Raw genomic sequence first — 20,274 nt, 5'->3', positions numbered from 1 at the left:
CGTGTTTCTTGGATAAAGGTACGTAGAGACTTGGATGACCTTTGACTTAGAAGAGGGAGAATGCGCACAACTGCGCAGCTTATTCCGCTCGAGCACATGGGAAAATAGGGCCCTGAGCCTTACTAAACTGACCATGTGCAATGCTTCTACTGTAGTTAAGCAATTCAAGCAAGTTGCATGTTGTACATTTAAAATTTGAAAAATGGTTTAATCTAAAACTGTCATTCAGGAACTTAAATATAGTACAAGCAAATTGTGGGATGACATCATGCCCCAGCCATATCCAGATTGGATTTAAGTCTTTCATGTTGACTTTCAACATGACTGCGCCCTGCTGTTAAAGATGAATGAGATTTCCAGTGTATGCTTTTGGAAGCAAACTGGTGTGCTTCAAGATTATGCCTTACCCTCCATGCCTTAGACACAATGACCTTACTCAAGCTTGTGTGTTGTACAATGATGAAAGTACTTGTTACGGCTGAACCGCATTCAACAAAATAATGCATTGATCCCTTATTGACATAAAATATTACTTTTATCTTACATTACCTTCATATTTTAGTGATTAAAACACAAAACATAATTGTGTAAATCAGTTAATTCAATTAACATTACTTATTGTAATAATCCACTTTTTGCTAAAAACAAACACTAGACAGGTTCAACCAATGTTTTCCTTTGATAAATACAAATAGCCACTATTTAGAGGATAGCTTCAAGCTGTTTCATGGTTGTGCACTAAGGAGATATGTTTTGTTTTTCTGTTGGTTGAGTTAAAAACGAATGTGGAATCAAATACACACACTGAATAGAATCTAAGGAATATCAAGTAAATGGGCTTTTAGTCTCTTAATTACCATGCTGTTCATGTGTAAACATTTCACTCAGACCAGTGTATATTAACACAAGCTATGTATTAGGTATTATAACTGTATAATTTTATTTGACATTCAGAACGACTGCTGATAACAAAGACCAACCAGCCTTAAAGGGGAACTGCACCCAACAATGACAAATAGAAAACGTTCGAAAGTGTGGCTTGTCCTTTCCAAATGCGATGCCGATGCAGATTACACTCACTGCAATATTTGTGACGTAAAAATCAGGCAAGTGGCGGAAATACTTCCAATCTGAGGAAGCAACTGGTTAAACACAGGATTGTTCTAATGGCTGAAGAGTGCAGATTTTTTGACAGACAAGTTAGATATACGGCTGCAACTCCTGCAGTTGGCACCTTTAGAGACTCGGCTGCAGCAAACAACACGGGGGAAGAAATGGCGGTAACATTTGGTGACAATAATACCAACATCATTCTCTATGTCTGCTCCAGGTAAAAAGCCTACCGTATAAGAATACATCCGTTTTGCATTTTAACTTGCAATAGCTTAACTTGCATAATCAGCTTGGTTCCTCGTACTGTACTTTGGAATGTTAATGTAAAGTTTTTGCTTCACTTTCTTTTGTGGTTTAATACTTTTGAAAAAAAAGGTCTTTTACTCCATCCTCTTTTGCTCCTTTGTTTTTAACTTACAAAACCCAAAACCAGTGAAGTTGGCACGTTGTGTAAATCGTAAATAAAAACAGAAGACAAATGATTTTCAAATCCATTTCAAGTTATATTCAATTGAATAAACTGCAAAGACAAGATATTTATTGTTCGAACTGAGAAACTACATTTTTTTTGCAAATAATCATTAACTTAGAATTTGATGTCAGCAACACATTGCAAAAAAGTTGGCACAGGAGCATTTTTACCACTGTGTTACATGGCCTTTCCTTTTAACAACACTCAGTAAACGTTTGGGAACTGAGGAGACCAATTTTTGAAGCTTTTCAGGTGGAATTTTTTCCCAGTCTTGCTTGATGTACAGCTTAAGTTGTTCAACAGTTTGGGGTCTGCGTTGTCGTATTTTAGGCTTAATATTGCGCCACACATTTTCAATGAGAGACAGGTCTGGACCACAGACAGGCCAGTCTAGTACCCGCACTCTTTTACTATGAAACCACGCTGTTGTAACACGTGGCTTGGCATTGTCTTGCTGAATTAAGCAGGGGCGTCCATGAAAAAGATGTTGCTTGGATGCAACATATGTTGCTCCAAAACCTGTATGTACCTTTCAGCATTAATGGTGCCTTCACAGATGTGTAAGTTACCCATGCCTTGGGCACTAATACACCCCGATAACATCACAGATGCTGGCTTTTGAACTTTGCGCCTACAACAATCGAAATGGTTCTTTTCCTCTTTGTTCCATGATGTCCACAGTTTCCAAAAACAATTTGAAATGTGGACTCGTCAGACCACAGAACACTTTTACACTTTGTGCATCAGTCCATCTTAGATATGCTCGGGCCCAGTGAAGCCGGCGGCGATTCTGGGTGTTGTTGATAAATGGCTTTTGCTTTGCATAGGAGAGTTTCAACTTGCACTTACAGATGTTGCGACAAACTGTAGTTACTGACAGTGGTTTTCTGAAGTGTTCCTGAGCCCATGTGGCGATATCCTTTACACACTGATGTCGCTTTTTGATGCAGTACCACCTGAGGGATCGAAGTTCCATAATATCATCGCTGACGTGCAGTGATTTCTCCAGATTCTCTGAACCTTTTGATGATATTACGGCCCGTAGATGGTGAAATCCCTAAATTCCTTGCAATAGCTTGTTGAGAAATGTTGTTCTTAAACTGTTCGACAATTTGCTCACGCATTTGTTGACAGAGTGGTGACCCTCGCCCCATCCTTGTTTGTGAATGACTGAGCATTTCATGGAAGCTGCTTTTGTACCCAATCATGGAACCCACCTGTTCACAATTAGCCTGTTCACCTCTGCGATGTTCCAAGTAAGTGTTTTATGAGCATTCCTCAACTTTCTCAGTCTTTTTTGCCACTGTTTTGAAACATGTTGCAGGCATCAGATTCCAAATGAGCTAATATTTGCAAAAAATAAAGTTTTCCAGTTCGAACATTAAGTATCTTGTCTTTGCAGTGTTTTCAATTGAATATAGGTTGAAAAGGATTTGCAAATCATTGTATTTTGTTTTTATTTACGATTTACAAAACGAGACAACTTCACTGGTTTTGGGTTTTGTATATTATATGATGATGTATAGTTTAACTGTGGGTCCCTGTCCATAAAATGTGCGCTTCTAGGGATTACTTTAAATAAATACATTTGCAAAAAATAAATAACAAAGATTACCAGATCAAACGTTAAGTATCTTGTCTTTGTGTTGTATTCAATTGAATATAGGTTGAAAAGGATTTGCAAATCATTGTATTCTGTTTTTATTCCCGATTTACACAACGTGCCAACTTCACTGGTTTTGGGTTTTGTAATTGTTCCCATAGACCCCCAGCACATATTTTCCAGATGGAAAAAGAAAGAAGTACATGGAGCCGGGATTTATTTTTTGCAATACTAAGAAAATAACACCGCATTGTTGTAGTTAAGTGTTTTATGTTGAAGAAATGTGTAAAACAATTGCAAACATGTTACTGTACAAACAATTGGATATTGTTTTAATATATTCGATGGTCGATCGATTAAGAGAAATAAATACGTTATATTTAAACATTTTAAGATTTTTTATTACACAAATAAAAAATGTTTACCACATGAACACACACAAAAGTACAATTGGTACCGTTGAGTACCGGTATCGATTCCCAAGTACGTTGTTGAAGAAATGTGTAAAACAATTGCAAACATGTTACTGTACAAACAATTGGATATTGTTTTAATATATTCGATGGTCGATCGATTAAGAGAAATAAATACGTTATATTTAAACATTTTAAGATTTTTTATTACACAAATAAAAAATGTTTACCACATGAAAACACACAAAAGTACAATTGGTACCGTTGAGTACCGGTATCGATTCCCAAGTACTGGGAACCGGTACCATATCGATTCAAATGTGAACGGTACCCATCCATATTTGTCAGAGATGTTTTGTAATGTTGTTCTCTGATATTTGCACCTAAAAAAATGCCAGTACATCAGTTGAGGAATATTTGGGGGCAAGGTGGAGATTTTTTTGACTGGCTGAAATATTGTATAAATACTTTTATAACATATTCTTGTCGAGTATTCAATTACAAAATGATTAGCAGGCTGCATATTACATTTGATTAATTAATAGGGAAGGTTCAAATATTGTCATGCAGCAACAAAGACCATTAACTTGTACAACATGTAATTTACAGAATATCAGAAGCATTTATTCAGGTGGAAATATAACAGATTAAAGCTGGGATAGGCTCAAACCCCCCCACGACTCCAAACGGGACAAGCAGTAGAAAATGGAAGGATGGATATTATCAAACATCTTTGACAATCAAAGCATGATCAAAACAATCCACATTTTGTGTTATTTATGCGTGAAATTGTTATCTACCCATGGAAGTGTACCTCCTCTTCTGAATGCAAGTGCTCCTAAAGCAGAAATACAAATTCTGTATTTCTACAAAATACTAAATCTGGTGAGAAATTAACACACAGTATGCCTTTTTTTATATATTGTCTTTAAATCATGTTTGTCCTTTTTGTGTTGAGCAGTTTAAAAAAGCATAAAGTTTAAAACACATTCAATTAAAGCAAATTAATTGCCGTCCATGGTGTTAAAACTTTAAAATTATCTGTCTAGGGTACACTTATTAATGATGAAAAACGACACACAATCTGCACACACTAGTGAGACTTTATTTTTTGAACTTAGAAAAACACCTCTTCATAAAGTACTGTTTGACTCAAAGAGGATATGACATAATATGACTGATTTTAAAAAGCTGTGACGGTGGACCGCATCATTTTAATCATGTAAATGTAAAAAGAAAAATCTTACAAGCAAAAGAAACAAGAGGACCATTGTTTAAATATTTGGCATTCTAAGTTTAGGATGAATAAATAAGTGCTCCAGTAAATTTGGCATAGAAGAAAAGCTCTAAAACCAATTTCCTATCTTAAAATCGCATTCCTTTTGAGATACCAATCCCTCTGTGACATTCATGTTAGACGGAGCATATTTGCTTTTGACATTTGATAAAGACAACTCAAAAGATCTGCCACTCCCATTGAATCTGACCTGGTGTCATGTTCTTAAGAATGTTCCCTCTCGTGAACTTGCTTATCCAAGTCCTTTTAAGTGGAAACTAAAACAGATCTTCTGTTGGTGCAATATTTACAGTAATTAAACACAAGACCAGTATCATTTGTTGTTTTTTATAGCTGAGGTGATCACCTTAAAATTGTGTCCATTATATGTGCTGCTGAGAAAATAGATAAGTGGATAGATCTAGTTTAGCAGCGCTATAGACAAACACATTGGTAACCTTCAAGGCTTCTTCTCCGTTGTGTCAATGAAAAGCAAAACAGGATAATAAAGTGTGTACTGCTGACTTCCTGGATGACAAATCATTCATAATGAGGCGCTTTAACTTTTATTAAAAGTCAGACTTAATGCTATACTCCCAGCAGATATACTTGTACACGCATTAGAGGACAGGCCACAGAGGAAGAAAGGAAGTCAGTGATTACAGCAGACTATATACATCCGCCACATAGTCAACACACAGCTTCTAAAGGGCTCACTAGAGACCACTGGTGAATGTGTGTGTGTGGGCGTGTGTTTGGGCAGATGTCCTGTAATGTTGCTGTGTAACACGAGTAAAGGGGAGGATGTAACAAAAGCAATGAATAATCAGCAAAACTTTGCTACCTAAAGAGAGGATGGACAATGAGGGACAGTCCGTTTCCCCCAAGTACAGTACTTGGTCCTGTCACACATGCATCCAGTTTGGCGTATTTTAGATGGACTGTAGCCTTTATTTTCTGGCTGAATAGTGGCAGAATGACAACATACCCGATGCAGCTATCAGCATTACCGTCTTTTCTCTTATCAGGGCTGACAGAGACTCAAAAGCGTGCAATAAATTGAAGGGTGGTGGATAAGGCTGAAACGACGCGTCGACGTAGTCGACGTCATCGGTTACGTAAATACGTCGACGCCGTTTTTGTGCGTCGACGCGTCGCATATTTACGTCACACTACCGTCATGGCGGACCGCAAAGCAGACGGTGCGAGCGAGGGGGAAAAAATCACGCCAAAAGTCATCAAAAGTGTGGGAGTATTTCAATACATGGCCTAATAATGTTGTTGTATGCACACTGTGTTGAGCGGAAATGGCCTATCATAGCAGCACAACGGCTATGAACGAACATTTGAAAAGAAAACCTTCAACTAGTCAATCGTCCGCGTGAGCATACGTTGTCATCGTTACACAAAAACATGAATGTGTCATTTGTATCTGCTAGGGGTGTAACGGTACGTGTTTTGTATTGAACCGTTTCGGTACGGGGCTTTCGGTTCGGTACGGGGGTGTACCGAACGAGTTTCTAAGCTAAAGCTAAAGTCTTAACAAGCTGCTTTGCTCCTTCTGCTTCTGTCTCAGCACGCAGCATTGTCCCACCCACACAGCCATCTGATTGGTACACAGAAAGCGTTATCAGCCAATCAGCAGTGCGTATTCAAAACGTTACCAGCCAATCAGCAGTGCGTATTCAGAGCGCATGTTGTCAGCGCTTCAGCGTCGAGCAGATAGGTGTTAAGCAGGTGAGCATCAGGCAGCGGACTCTCCCCAAATGATAATAAACACCTCCCAGTCAACTACTAGTAACATCACTATGAGCCCGTTGACCTTCTAGAAACTTACACTGCAGCTCAGCTCACTCGCAGTCCTGGCTTGAGGTGAAGGCTAATTACCTCTCAGTTCCAGCCACATCGACCCCTTCTGAGCGCCTATTTTCTGGCTGCTGGGAATATTGTAAACAAGAAAAGAACCAGAGCATGTAGACATGCTAACCTTTCTGCATTACAACTGTTAGTACACAATTACCAATTCTACTCTGTGTTGGACTGGATGTTTATTTTGCACATTTTAAAAGCAATACTTAATGTTTACAGTGCTCCAGAATATTTAGATTGGCACTTTTTTGTATTGTATATTTATCTTTATTTTTGCACATTTTAGCAAATAAGCAATACTTTCACTTTTGTTGAAATGTTTACACTGTTGTTACAGAATATTTCGTTTTGCACTTTTTTGTATTGGATGTTTATCTTTATTTTTGCACATTTTAAAGCAAAATAAGCAATACTTTTACTTTTGAAATGCTTATACTATTGCAGAATATTAAGATTTGCACTGGATGTTTACTTTTATATTTGCCCATTAAAAAGCAAATAAGCTACTTTTAATTTTGTTAAATGTTACCAGCACCCCCCGCGACCCCAAAATGGATAAGCGCCAGAAAATGGATGGACGGATGGGTTAAAAGTTTTAAATGTTTACATTGTTACATAATATTTTGTCATGTTGTTGTCAATGTGGACTGAGTGGCCATACTTCTTTTTTTTTGTAAATAAAAGCCATGCCTTTTGAAAAAACGGGCCTACATTTATTTTTTCATCTTCATTTTAAATAAAAAAAAAATCGGTAAAAGGAAAAATAATCTATAGATTAATCGAAAAAATAATCTGTAGATTGACAGATTAATCGAAAAAATAATCTATAGATTAATCGATAGAAAAATAATCGTTAGCTGCAGCCTTAGTGGTGGACTTGCCATGCTTGTCAGTTATGTGTCATCCCGGTCACATAACTGTGAAACAAAAGAGCTGTTGTCGGGGAAAAGAGCTGCTAGTGGTCAGTATCAGACCCTACTATCTTCCTCGGGAATTCTCTCACATCGTCGCCATTATTGTTTACATCTCTCCGCGCTCTGAGCCAGAAACAGCTTGTGATATCATACAGGATGCAGTCGTTAAAATACAATCACAACACCCGGCAGCTTTGATTGTAATATCCGGGGACTTTAAAGGCCTACTGAAACCCACTACTACCAACCACGCAGCCTGATAGTTTGTATATCAATGATGAAATCTTAACATTGCAACACATGCCAATACAGCCGGGTTAACTTATAAAGTGCAATTTTAAAATTCCCGCCACACTTCCGGTTGAAAAACTCCTTTGGATATGATTTATGCGCGTGACGTCACAAAAGCAACGGAAGTGGTTGGACCCCATCGGACCCGATAGAAAAGCCTCTTGTTTTCTTTGACAAAATTCCACAGTATTCTGAATCTTTTGCAATTTGTTTAATGAACAATGGAGACTGCAAAGAAGAACGTTGTAGGTGGGATCGATCGGTGTCTTAGCGGCTAAGTACAATACTGTAATATCCGTGATATTTGCATTAGTGCACTGTCTTTAAGGGTTTGGGGAACGCGCATGCGCGAGTGAGTTGGCGGAGAACTTGAGTGTGTGTGATCGTGACTTTTGGCTAACAGCAGCTCGTGTATGTGTGTGCGTTACTTTTTGAACTACAACCAGTTACCGCTTGTTAATAAAGCGATTGAGCAATTTGTTTAATGGACAATGGAGACTGCAAATAAGAAAGTTGGAGCCGGTGGAGCAGCGGACTACAGCAACACCAACACCAGGAGGTTGTGTTGTGTTTTGAGCAGGATAGCAGACGCACTACGGTGAGTACAGCTTTGGCTTCCAAACATTTGATCGATTGCCCGTACGTACGTGTCGATATGTGCATGTGACGTACGTAACTTTGGGGAAATATATGTTTCTTGCCGACTCTGATGGCGGCCGGGGTGTCGTCAAAAGCGTACAACGCCCGCCGCCGCATCTAAGTTAGCTACGCAGCTAGGTTAGCTTCTGTTTTTTTAGCTTCGCCAAGCTGAATATTATTAATCGTGTATTTACATGTTCATGGTTTAATAGTATTATTGATCTTCTGTCTATCCATCCAGTCAGGGTTTTTTTAAATGTAGTTTCTATCTGCATTTGAGACTGGCGCTATCGTGTTGGCTACGTAGCTAGGTTAGCTTCTGTTTTTTTAGCTTCGCCAAGCGGAATATTATTAATCGTGTATTTACATGTTCATGGTTTAATACTATTATTGATCTTCTGTCTATCCATCCAGTCAGGGTTTTTTTTAAATTTAGTTTCTATCTGCATTTGAGACTGGCGCTATCGTGTTGGCTACGTTGCTAGGTTAGCTTCTGTTTTTTTAGCTTCGCCAAGCGGAATATTATTAATCGTGTATTTACATGTTCATGGTTTAATAGTATTATTGGTCTTCTGTCTATCCATCCAGTCAGGTTTTTTTTAAATTTAGTTTCTATCTGCATTTGAGACTGCTGCTATCAAGTTGGCTACGTAGCTAGGTTAGCTTCTATTTTTTTTAGCTTCGCAAAGCTGAATTATTAATCGTGTATTTACATGTTCAGTCACTGTGAATGTCCATTTCGCGTTCTCGACTCTCATTTTCAAGAGGATATAGTATCTAAAATGGTTTAAAATACAAATCTGTGATACACAATAGAAAAAGGAGAGAGTGTGGAATCCAATGAGCCAGCTTGTACCTAAGTTACGGTCAGAGCGAAAAAAGATACGTCCATCGCTGCCTTTCAAGTCCTTCACTGTAACGTTCCTCATCTACGAATCTTTCATCCTCGCTCAAATTAATGGTGTAATCGTCACTTTCTCGGTCCGAATCTCTCTCACTCCATTGTAAACAACGGGAATTGTGACGTCACGCTACTTCCGGTACAGGCAAGGCTTTTTTTATCAGCGAGCAAAAGTTGCGAACTTTATCGTCGATTTTCTCTACTAAATCCTTTCAGCAAAAATATGGCAATATCGCGAAATTATCAAGTATGACACATAAAATGGATCTGCTATTCACGTTTAAATAAAAAATAATAATTTCAGTAGGCCTTTAATAAGGTTGATGTGAGCTCACATTTGGGTGGCTTTACACAGTATACAGTTAGACCCTTGATATGTTATTGTGTAAAAATGCCTATAGTGTAGCTGCAATGCCCCCTTTAGGTGAGTGTACAAGGTGCGACTGGAGGGCCATGAGGGCCATTACTGGCTACAAAGAGAAGCGCAGTGAGGTGGCTGGTAATGCGGATGAGTTCAACTGCTTTTACAACAGGTCTGACTCCTCCCCTGTCCACTCTTCTACTGCTGTGACCTGTCCCGCTCCACTCAGCGGCTCCTCCACCTCAGCTACTGCTGTGACCTGTCCTACTCCACTTAGCATCTGCTCCTTCTCTGCTGCTGTGGCCTGTTCTGCTCCACCCAGCGGTTACACCATCTCTGCTGCTGCTGTGACCACCTTCACTGTGGAGGAGGTCCGTAAGGAGCTAAGACAGCTCCAGGGGAGGAAGTCTGCCGGTCCTGATGGAATAACACCAAGGCCGCTTAAGGAATGTGCATCGGAGTTAGCAGTGCCTCTTCATACCATCTTCAACAAAAGTTTTTAAATTGGATGTGTCCCTGCCTGCTGGAAAACTTCCTGCCTTGTGCCCGTCCCCATTGTGAGGCCAGTAAGATGCAAGGACTACAACCAGTGGCGCTAGCATCTGTCATTATGAAGACCTTTGAGAGGTTAGTACTCCGTTTGCTCAAACCACAGGTAGAGCAGGCTCTTTACCCTCTACAGTTTGCCGACCAGGAGGACATGGGAGTGGACGACGCCGCCCTCTACATGCTCCATTGGTCCGTGTCCATCCTGGAGAAAACTGGAGGCTATGTGAGGCTGATGTTCTTTGACTTCACCAGTGTGTTTAAAACCATCCAGCCTCTCTTACGAAGGGAGAAACTGGTGAGGATCGGAGTTGACCCTATTTTTACCAACTGGATCTATGACTACCTAACGAGACGGTCACAGTATGTCAGGCTAGGGAGGAGTGTTTCTGAAACTGTGGTAAGCAATACGGAAGCACCACAGGGTACCGTTCTGGCCCCCTTCCTTTTCACAATTTATACTGCAGACTTTGCACACAACTCTGCTACATGATACTGCTGTTGTGGCATGTGTGAGGGCAGGGTCCTGGTGGCTGCTTTCTCAGACTGGAGCAAGAGAAATGGTCTAATCCTTAACATGTCCAAGACCAAGGAGATAATCATTGACTATCGAGGTAGTTCCTCCCATCAGCCGGTCACAATAAATGGACAGGACATTGAAGTGGTCCAGTCGTACAAGTACTTGGGAGTCCACCTGGACCACAAACTGGACTGGTCAACACAGGCAAATGCTGTGTACAAGAAAGGTCAGAGCAGACTCTTCTTCTTGAGGAGGCTGAGGTCTTTTGATGTGAGCAGTCTGATGTTAAACATATTTTGACACTTTGGCCGCTCAGAGAAGTAACCGTAGCAACAGGCTCCTCTCATTACACTGCAGAACGGAACGGTTTAAAAGATATTTTGTTCTTTTGGCCGTAAAACTGTACAACAGATCTGTCGGAACTATACATGTGCATTTTACTACTGTTGTCGATATCTTTGAGAAGTATTTACTTTTGTTGTTGGTATAAATGGATATTTTTTATGCTACTGGACACCCGAATTTCCCCTATGGGAGATCGATAAAGTGTATATTTATCTATCTGTCATATGGATAGATCGGCTTCATTGGCAAGATTGAAACATGGCTGCTTCGCTCATTAGAACCTCATCTACAAGACATGTTTTGAGGGCATTCAGCATTTAGCCACTCCATCCAAGCATGGATCAGCTGCTGTGGCCGTGAGTGTGAAAAGCGGTCAGAGGCCTCGAGAGAGCCAAATAAGCCAGCAGCAAAGCATTGTAACTTTGGGTTACCAACTAAGCGCATCTGAAGAACAGTCTTCAATGTTACTGATTTCTCAGCAGCTGTGGGAGATCAAAGCAGAATTAATTGGACCAAGTTTTTAGAAGGGCCTGTCCCCATGTTCCAAACCACTTGTAGACTACCTGTATGAAAATAACCATACAAACAACATCTGCTTTGTTGATTAATGGAATGCCTTGGAAAATTGACCGAGTAATTATCCCAGTTTGGACTCTTAAATGGAAATGGGTCCAGTTAATATGCCAGAACTAGAGACATTTACAGTTACAGGACCATTTTTCAAGATTACAACATATGTGAACAAATCACCCATTTCACTCCAGACTCAGTAAACAGTAATAATGTTGACATTGGTGGAACGAGCAAGAATCCTGCACCATTGTCTTTACTCGCACTCTGTTTCCTCGTTTTCCTGTTTACATTTCCACTCTATGTTGGCTGACATTCTTTTGGCAAGTGTAATGCTGAGTCAGGTTCATTTTAGCCATTAAAGGGTACCTATAATGAATTTAAAGGCCTACTGAAACCCACTACTACCGACCACACAGTCTGATAGTTTATATATCAATGATGAAATCTTAACATTGCAACACATGCCAATACGGCCGGGTTAACTTATAAAGTGCAAATTTAAATTTCCCGCCACACTTCCGTTTGAAAACGTCTATGTATGATGACGTATGCATGTGACGTCAATGGTTGATACGGAAGTGTTCGGACCCATTGAATCCAATACAAAACGCTCTGTTTTTATCCCAAAGTTCCACAGTATTCTGGACATCTGTGTTGGTGAATCTTTTGCAATTTGTTTAATGAACAATGGAGACTGCAAAGAAGAAAGCTGTAGGTGTGATCGGTGTATTAGCGGCGGACTACAGCAACACAACCAGGAGGACTTTGAGGTGGATAGCAGACGCGCTACCTTGAGTACAGCTTTGGCTTTCAAATATTTGATCGCTTGCCCGTACGTGCGTGTCGCTATGTGCATGTCACGTACGTAACTTTGAGGAAATATGTTTCTTGCCGACTCTGATGGCGGCCGGGGTGTCGTCGAAAGCTACAACGCCCGCCGCCACCGCCGTCCCGTAGCTAAGTTAGCTTCAATGGCGTTGTTAGCAACAGCATTGTTAAGCTTCGCCAAGCTGGAAATTATTAACCATGTATTTACATGTCCATGGTTTAATAATATTGTTGATCTTCTGTCTATCCTTCCAGTCAGGGGTTTATTTATTTTGTTTCTATCTGCATTTGAGCCCGATGCTATCACGTTAGCTCAGTAGCTAAAGAGCTTCGCCGATGTATTGTCGTGGAGATAAAAGTCACTGTGAATGTCCATTCCGCGTTCTCGACTCTCATTTTCAAGAGGATATAGTATCCGAGGTGGTTTAAAATACAAATCTGTGATCCACAATAGAAAAAATAGAAAGTGTGGAATCCAATGAACCCTTGTACTTAAGTTACGGTCAGAGCGAAAAAAGATACGTCCTGCACTGCACTGTAGTCCTTCACTCTCACTTTCCTCATCCACAAATCTTTCATCCTCGCTCAAATTAATGGGGTAATCGTCGCTTTCTCGGTCCGAATCTCACTTGCTGCATTGTAAACAATGGGAAAATGAGAGGAGTCCTTCCTCCTGTGACGTCACGCTACTTCCGGTATAGGCAAGGCTTTTTTTTATCAGCGACCAAAAGTTGTGAACTTTATCGTCGTTGTTCTCTACTAAATCCTTTCAGCAAAAATATGGCAATATCGCGAAATGATCGAGTATGACACATAGAATGGATCTGCTATCCCCGTTTAAATAAAAAAATGTCATTTCAGTAAGCCTTCAATATACCTTTAAGATACTTCCTTGTGGTCAATACAATATGTATATGATATGCTTTGCTGTAAATATTGCATGAATTTTGTCCCTCATTCACATTTACAACCCCTTTTTTTGGTCTGTCTGCAAGATGTTCATTTGTGGAGGTGTTTCCAGATTGCAGTTTAAACAGTCCATGCCTCGCCCTCCCTAAGATAATTAGAATTTATATTTAAAAATGTTACACTGTTAAGGCAAACATTACCGTCATTTTGTTTTCAGCCACGGTCGAAAATAAACTTCATAAACAATATAGACTTGCCGGTCACAACATTGGGTACACCTGCCAACTCTTGGAACAATACAGCATTGCATAAAAAAGGCAGTTTTGCCAGCTTTTATGTAACTGCATGTTGCACGTTGGTGCAAGATCAGATGAAAATAATACCTTATCCTCCCTTAACTTGTGTTTCCTCAAACCAAATAGTAATATCGCCATCTTTTTTCGTCGGAATCTAGTGGGCAATCCAATTTTGTAGTCACCCAAGGATTGTGGACAAATGAACAAGGAAGTAGTGAAGTGAAGTGAATTACATTTATATAGCGCTTTTTCTCAAGTGACTCAAAGCGCTTTACATTGTGAAACCCAATATCTAAGTTACATTTAAACCAGTGTGGGTGGCACTGGGAGCAGGTGGGTTAAGTGTCTTGCCCAAGGACACAACGGCAGTAACTAGGATGGCGGAAGCGGGGATCGAACCTGAAACCCTCAAGTTGCTGGCATGGCCGCTCTACCAACCGAGCTATACCGCCCCATGTATTTATTTTATAGTATTATTTCTATAGACATAGAGCAGGCGGGAGGGTATGAGAGGAGAATAAATATACGGAAGCTCCAGTGGCAGCAGTCTCACTTAGACACAGCATGTCCAAGAATGACCACATATGTACATCCACCTCACTGTAATGTCACAATGTAGCCAATCATAAAAAAAGACTGTAAAATAGAGTGTTCAGAGGCATCCAAACCTGCATGCAGGCCCATGCCCCCAATGCATGAACCTTATGAAGTGACGCTTTGACATTGTTCAACATGAGTATCCGACATTGTACCAATATTTATAAGTCAGGAAAGTTGAAAATCATCATTGGTCCGCTTTAAAGTAGCTGTGGAGTGGAAAAACAAGTTGACACAGTTTGTGTTTTATTGTATCCATTAAACTATATCCAGTTGTAAATACAATCCGCAAAGTATGTGACAATACGGTCTAAACATCACAAAATGCCACAAAGTTAGTCAGCCTTTTACATTATTTTGCTCCGAATATCTTTGACAATTTCTGTAAATCAGTGGAGTAAACCTTCTGCACTCTGACCATATTATCAGATTAGCCATACTGGAATTACGCAAAAAATTTGAAAGAGATGTGCTGTTTATCATTCATAATCCTTATGTAAGCCATTAAAAAAATAACTAACAATTGGGTCAACAGATCGAGGGTGCTCTGTTGCGCTCATTATACCCTCTCTAAAGACATTCAGAAACTGCCAACAATACTTCATTTACATGTTGTAACCTGGAAATTAACCAAATATGGGTGTAGAGATGGGAATTGAAAACTGGTTCTTGTACAGAACCAGTTCCCAGTGTCTCAATGCCTTGCAATCACTTGCCATTTTGTCAAGCAATTCTCTTAACGGTTCTTCAAAGTGCGTAGGGACGTCAGATCGCAAAATAGCGTTGTCCGGTCACAACAAACACTAACATTTTACAAGAAAAGATTGCAACAGCGCTACTTGTAATAAGTATTAGGCTGCTATTTCATAAAGAAGAGGACATACGAGCAATATGCTAAAACATTTGAACACACAGCATGCAACATTTATAAATGAGAGTCGCGTTTTTGAACCGCTCCAATCTCATCCCAGGCAGCAGTAATGCGAGCACATCATCTGAACACAACAGGTAATAACTCACCGCCTGTCATGTTAGCGCTATTATTTGTTAAATTGAAATGAATGCTTTCTCATTTAGATGAGCATGACGAGAAACAGATTCTGACCGGCTCCGAGGCGGGCATTACTCGCTCCAGTTTACATCTGCCGTTAGACGAATGTCACCAAGCAGAAACTAAGTTTGTGGTCAAAAGCTTACACCCATTTGCTACGGTAGATACATACAATTTTCGGCAAGTGAATGTTCAATTGTAGTCAGAGAAAAGTTGTATGTTTTCCTTCCACCAGATTTTCTCTCAGTCATTTTATTATACAGGTGAAACTCCAAAAATTTTAGCAATTAACTTCAAATGTGAAACTAAACTGTGATGTTAACTCATTACATGCAAAGTGAGGTATGTCAAGCCTTATCATTTTGACAATATTGGCTTACATTTTTTGAAATCACACATTCTCATTGAATCCCATTGGGTTTAGTTTTTTCTTGCCCTGATGTGGGATCTGAGCCGAGGATGTCATTGTGGCTTGTGCAGCTCTTTGAGACATTTGTGATTAAGGGCTATATAAATAAACTTTGATTGATTGATGGATTTTCAGAGATTTTTAAATAAAAGTTTTTAATCAACTGTAAGCCACAATTATCAAAAGTATAACCAAAAAAGGCTTGACACATCTCATGTTGCATGTAATAAAATATCACATGTTACTAAATGTTACATTGTTGTGTAATTTCCACATGATTTATTTTGTTAAATTCTACAGAAGAATATTTATTTATTACATTTATTTTCAAAAAGTACCTTTTTTTCTTTAATGCTATGTATGTGACCTCACTGTAGGCTTTGTAAGGTCATGTTACATCTAAACTAAGGAACCAAATCTTAAAGCAGAATCGAAAGTGGAATCAGAATTGGAAAAATCTTATCACTTCCCATTCGCAGACAGACTATTTTAGTGGTGCATTGTTAGCAGTGAGCTAATTCTTTTGTTGACACACTGCTTCTGCTTTGTATCAAACTTGCTAAAAGTAAATTGTAGATTATAATTCATGCATCTCTCACCTGGTAGTAGACACATGTGGCTAGGGACAGAGAGGCTGGTTGAGTTTCACATCCCCAAGGTGGCAAAAAAGACACAAAAGAGCTTGTTGCAACAACATTATTTTAACCCTTCGTGAGGATTTCAATTGAATTTTCATCGAAACTGAATTATGTGAGCGTCCCGTCATTCGACATCCTTGACAGAGTGGAAATATTACAGTAAGTGTTTATTTTATTATGGTTTAATATGGTTTGTATGTTTAGCACCTAGCAATGCTGCAGATGCTAGTGTCACAAAAAGCTGCATCCGGGTAGCAGTCAGCTTTCTAAAACTTATTGCTTATCCTCTTTGTGTTTGGGCTCAAAAATATAAGGTTCTGGATCATAATTTTCCCCAAAGTCATCGTTGTTGGCTCTCACAAAGTCTGCTTGATTTCCATTGTTATTGATGTGGAAAGGATCTTTGGTTCATAGCGCGATGTTACGCGATCACGTAAACTTATTATCCCTCAAAATGTCTCGGGAATGACCGTGGGATTGATACTATTTTGATCATATCTATTTATTCGCAAACTTTGGAAGTCTTTTGCTGTCCAAAATCTGATATAATTATAGCTTCAATATAGAGGCAACTTGTTTTTCCACTCTATTGGTACTTTAAAGATAACTAAGACACATTAGCGGCTAGTGAATATCAGTGTCTAATGATAGATTTGGATGTGATAGTTGTACTTACCCTAAAGGCATGAATGACCACCTCCTGGGCCTCCAGCTCTCCCTCTAAGATACTGAGGAGCGTCAGCAGCTCTGCTCTACTCAGAGCCTCCACATTCATCGTGTCCTCCTGAAGATAGTGAGACATGTGGAGTGGAGTGAGAGACCTAATACCTAAAAGCTTAACAATTAGGGATTTGCTAGAACTATCATACTGTTTACTACGTAATTGATGCACTACAATACACACAAACCCTGACTTTAATATTCTGGTAAAATTATTTGTGGAATGTGTTGTGTCAAGATTATCTTGTGATGTGTCGCTGCAGTGATTTGCGCATGTGCTGGTGAAATGTCCTTAATGTTTCTGAACAACAGCTCAGTCTGAATGTAATATATAGTGCTTTTCATACACAATTCCAGTCTCACAGACTTCTTTTCTGGGCTATTAACTAGGAGACATTAGCATTCCTGCATGTTAAATCACTAAGGAACCAAGGTATTTTTTTTTTTTAACCCCACCACCTTTTCTTTTAAGACAACACATTTCCTCTCTTCTTTTTTCTTTTCATTAAAAGGGAATTACATTATTTTTGGAATGTTGCCTATCATTCACAATCCTTATATAAATAAGACAAGCACAAATACATTTTTTATGCATTGTAACTAGTAAATAAATGCGATAAAAAGTTTGCTTACAATGGAGCTAATGGGAGTTGCTCTACTCTGCCTATAAAGCCCTTGAAAACATCCTAACACCTCCATTAAGGTTTTATATACATGCTGTAAGTACAGAATATATGTAATGTTTTTACAGGCACATTCATAATAACATCAGAATCAGAATAGATTTATTGCCATTGTTTGAGAACGAGTTCACAAACTAGGAATTTTTTCTTGGTACAATCGTGCAACATAAAAACATATATAACACAGAATAAGTAATAAAAATGAGCTACAAAAATTCTAAAAACTTTAATATGGAGGGGGGGGGAGGTTTATATGTATTTATTTTTTTGTCACCAAAAAATACAATCATGTGTGCTTACGGACTGTATCCCTGTAGACTGTATTGATCTATATTGATATATAATGTAGGAACCAGAAATATCAATAACAGAAAGAAACAACTCTTTTGTGCGAATGAGTGTGAACGAGTGTAAATGGGGGAGGCTGCGATACCAGGGGGTGCCCGTGTGACCTCGGGGAACATGTTATTTTTTTGCCCTACCAGGATGTGATTAAGCGCTTCACTGTAACCACGGTGGGAGACGAGGAAAGACCGGTGTGTTGTTTCCTTTAATGTAAATAAGCTTACAATGTTATGCAGAGGTATAGTTATAACAATGTTATAGACAAATTATACTATTTATAGTCACAGTGAGAGTGTGTGTGTGGGGGGGGGGGGCACAAAATATTTTCCTAGGGGGGGGCGTGACAGAAAACAATTGAGAAGCACTGCTCTAACCACAAGGCCACTGAGCAGGTGATTAGATAAATATTTTCATTTTCTAAAAATATTTTTTTTGTTTTTGTTCTTATGTTATAAATTCAGATATGGACACAGAAGGGCTTTAATAGCAAAATGGATTTCAATGAGTAATATATATTAGTTTTTTGATTGACTTTGTTTTGATCAAGCAATTGTATGTAATAAAAATGCATCAGCGTCATAAATCGGCAGCATAAATCCCTGATTGGAATGTCCCTACTTGTAACTGCTCAATCATTGATTTAGCAGTGGACTAAAGTTTCAGCATTAACAAAGTATCTGCTCGCCACCTCCTTGTCTTTGCACTGTCTTACTATCCTTGTATGCACTTTTAAATGGGCCACAGCATTGACTCACCAAAATTCCTTATTTTATCCTGTGGCAAAAGTGAATTATTTTGTAACAAGATGTATTTTTGTACGAGATTAGATTAGCTGTGGTTTACGGAAATGTAAAATATAGTATACACATTTTTGTCAACTGACTGCAAACTGTTTCTTTTCAAATTCATTGGCTATATTGGCTTCTTTGCAGGCAGACCCAATCCTAAACTGCAATATTATAAATTAAGATTATAAGAAGCAGGGTGGTTCAGACAGTTGCCTGTCAATGTGGTCAAATAATGCAGGTTACCTGATACCTTTAGCTCAACTTCCAGCAAGAATCATTCCAACATTCCAGGGATGCCCACAGAATGGGAGTCAGCACTACTAAACTTGCAATATGTTTCAAGTCTCAGTCTCAGACAAAATTGCCCTCATTCTGCCCTTCTGTGCTTGTTCCAGGAAGGACCTGCCTTAAGATTGTACAGGTACATGTCCAAGACTGACTTGATTTGTGTGTTCAAAGCAATAAATCACTGTATGGTTGCTCATCAACAGCGTAAGAGCCTCCTAGTCTAACACAGGGGGAGGCAACTAGTTACCATGTTACATGTAGAGAAGGTGCAGCACTTCGTGTAAATATATCACATTAGTTAACTTAACATTGATTTGAGTGATAATAGTTAGATCAATACTGCATCAATATTTTTGCGGCGATTGCTCTCTTTACTCAAAACATTAATTTAACATGAACCTGGCGATAAAAGGAAATTACTAGCCATTATTTACACATGTGATAGCAAGTTTCACGCAATCACAACAGAGGCGATTCAATTGGAGCTGATGGGTCACAAAATATGCTGTAGTTCTCCCACCCTTTTAACTCAAAGCACCAAATAAATACGTCAACAAACAAATGGAAATACTTCCACCCTGCCCCGTGCTGAACATACCTTCATACACTCTGTCCTGTCGCGTAAAAAACTCCACAAATGTAGAAATTGTTGCCCCGGCAATGGCTGAAACGGAGCGGCAGACCGCTGTCAGAGGCGCCTACTCCCAACCCGAACAACAGACATTTATTGACAAAGTCGACAGCCAATAGGAGGCGTGCTGGCTCTTAATCTAACCAATGGGAGCCTCGTTTCACGCTTGGGGTCGGGGTTAGGGGCGTTCCCATTTTAGGTTGACAAAGCTCTTTGTTTCGGACGTCCAGTTGTGATTGTGGCTCATAACGTGTA

General features: G+C 39.3%; 1 protein-coding gene across 1 annotated transcript in view; it reads right to left on the bottom strand.

Moving 5' to 3' along the window:
• LOC133653939 (CTTNBP2 N-terminal-like protein) overlaps positions 1–20,094 on the bottom strand; it is a 45,102-nt gene extending 25,008 nt beyond the window's left edge. The window contains exons 1-2 of the mRNA XM_062053788.1: positions 19,987–20,094; positions 17,241–17,348 (exon numbers count right to left, since the gene is read on the bottom strand). Of these exons, the coding sequence (XP_061909772.1) occupies positions 17,241–17,348; positions 19,987–19,992 (114 nt within the window). The 5' untranslated portion in view covers positions 19,993–20,094. The remainder of the gene's footprint in view (positions 1–17,240; positions 17,349–19,986) is intronic.
• Between the last annotated feature and the right edge of the window lie 180 nt (positions 20,095–20,274).

This window comes from Entelurus aequoreus, linkage group LG07 (genome assembly GCF_033978785.1).
Source record: "Entelurus aequoreus isolate RoL-2023_Sb linkage group LG07, RoL_Eaeq_v1.1, whole genome shotgun sequence".
Taxonomy (NCBI): domain Eukaryota; kingdom Metazoa; phylum Chordata; class Actinopteri; order Syngnathiformes; family Syngnathidae; genus Entelurus; species Entelurus aequoreus.
The sequence above is the reverse complement of the archived record's forward strand: the minus strand, read 5'-3'. Positions and strand labels throughout refer to the sequence as shown.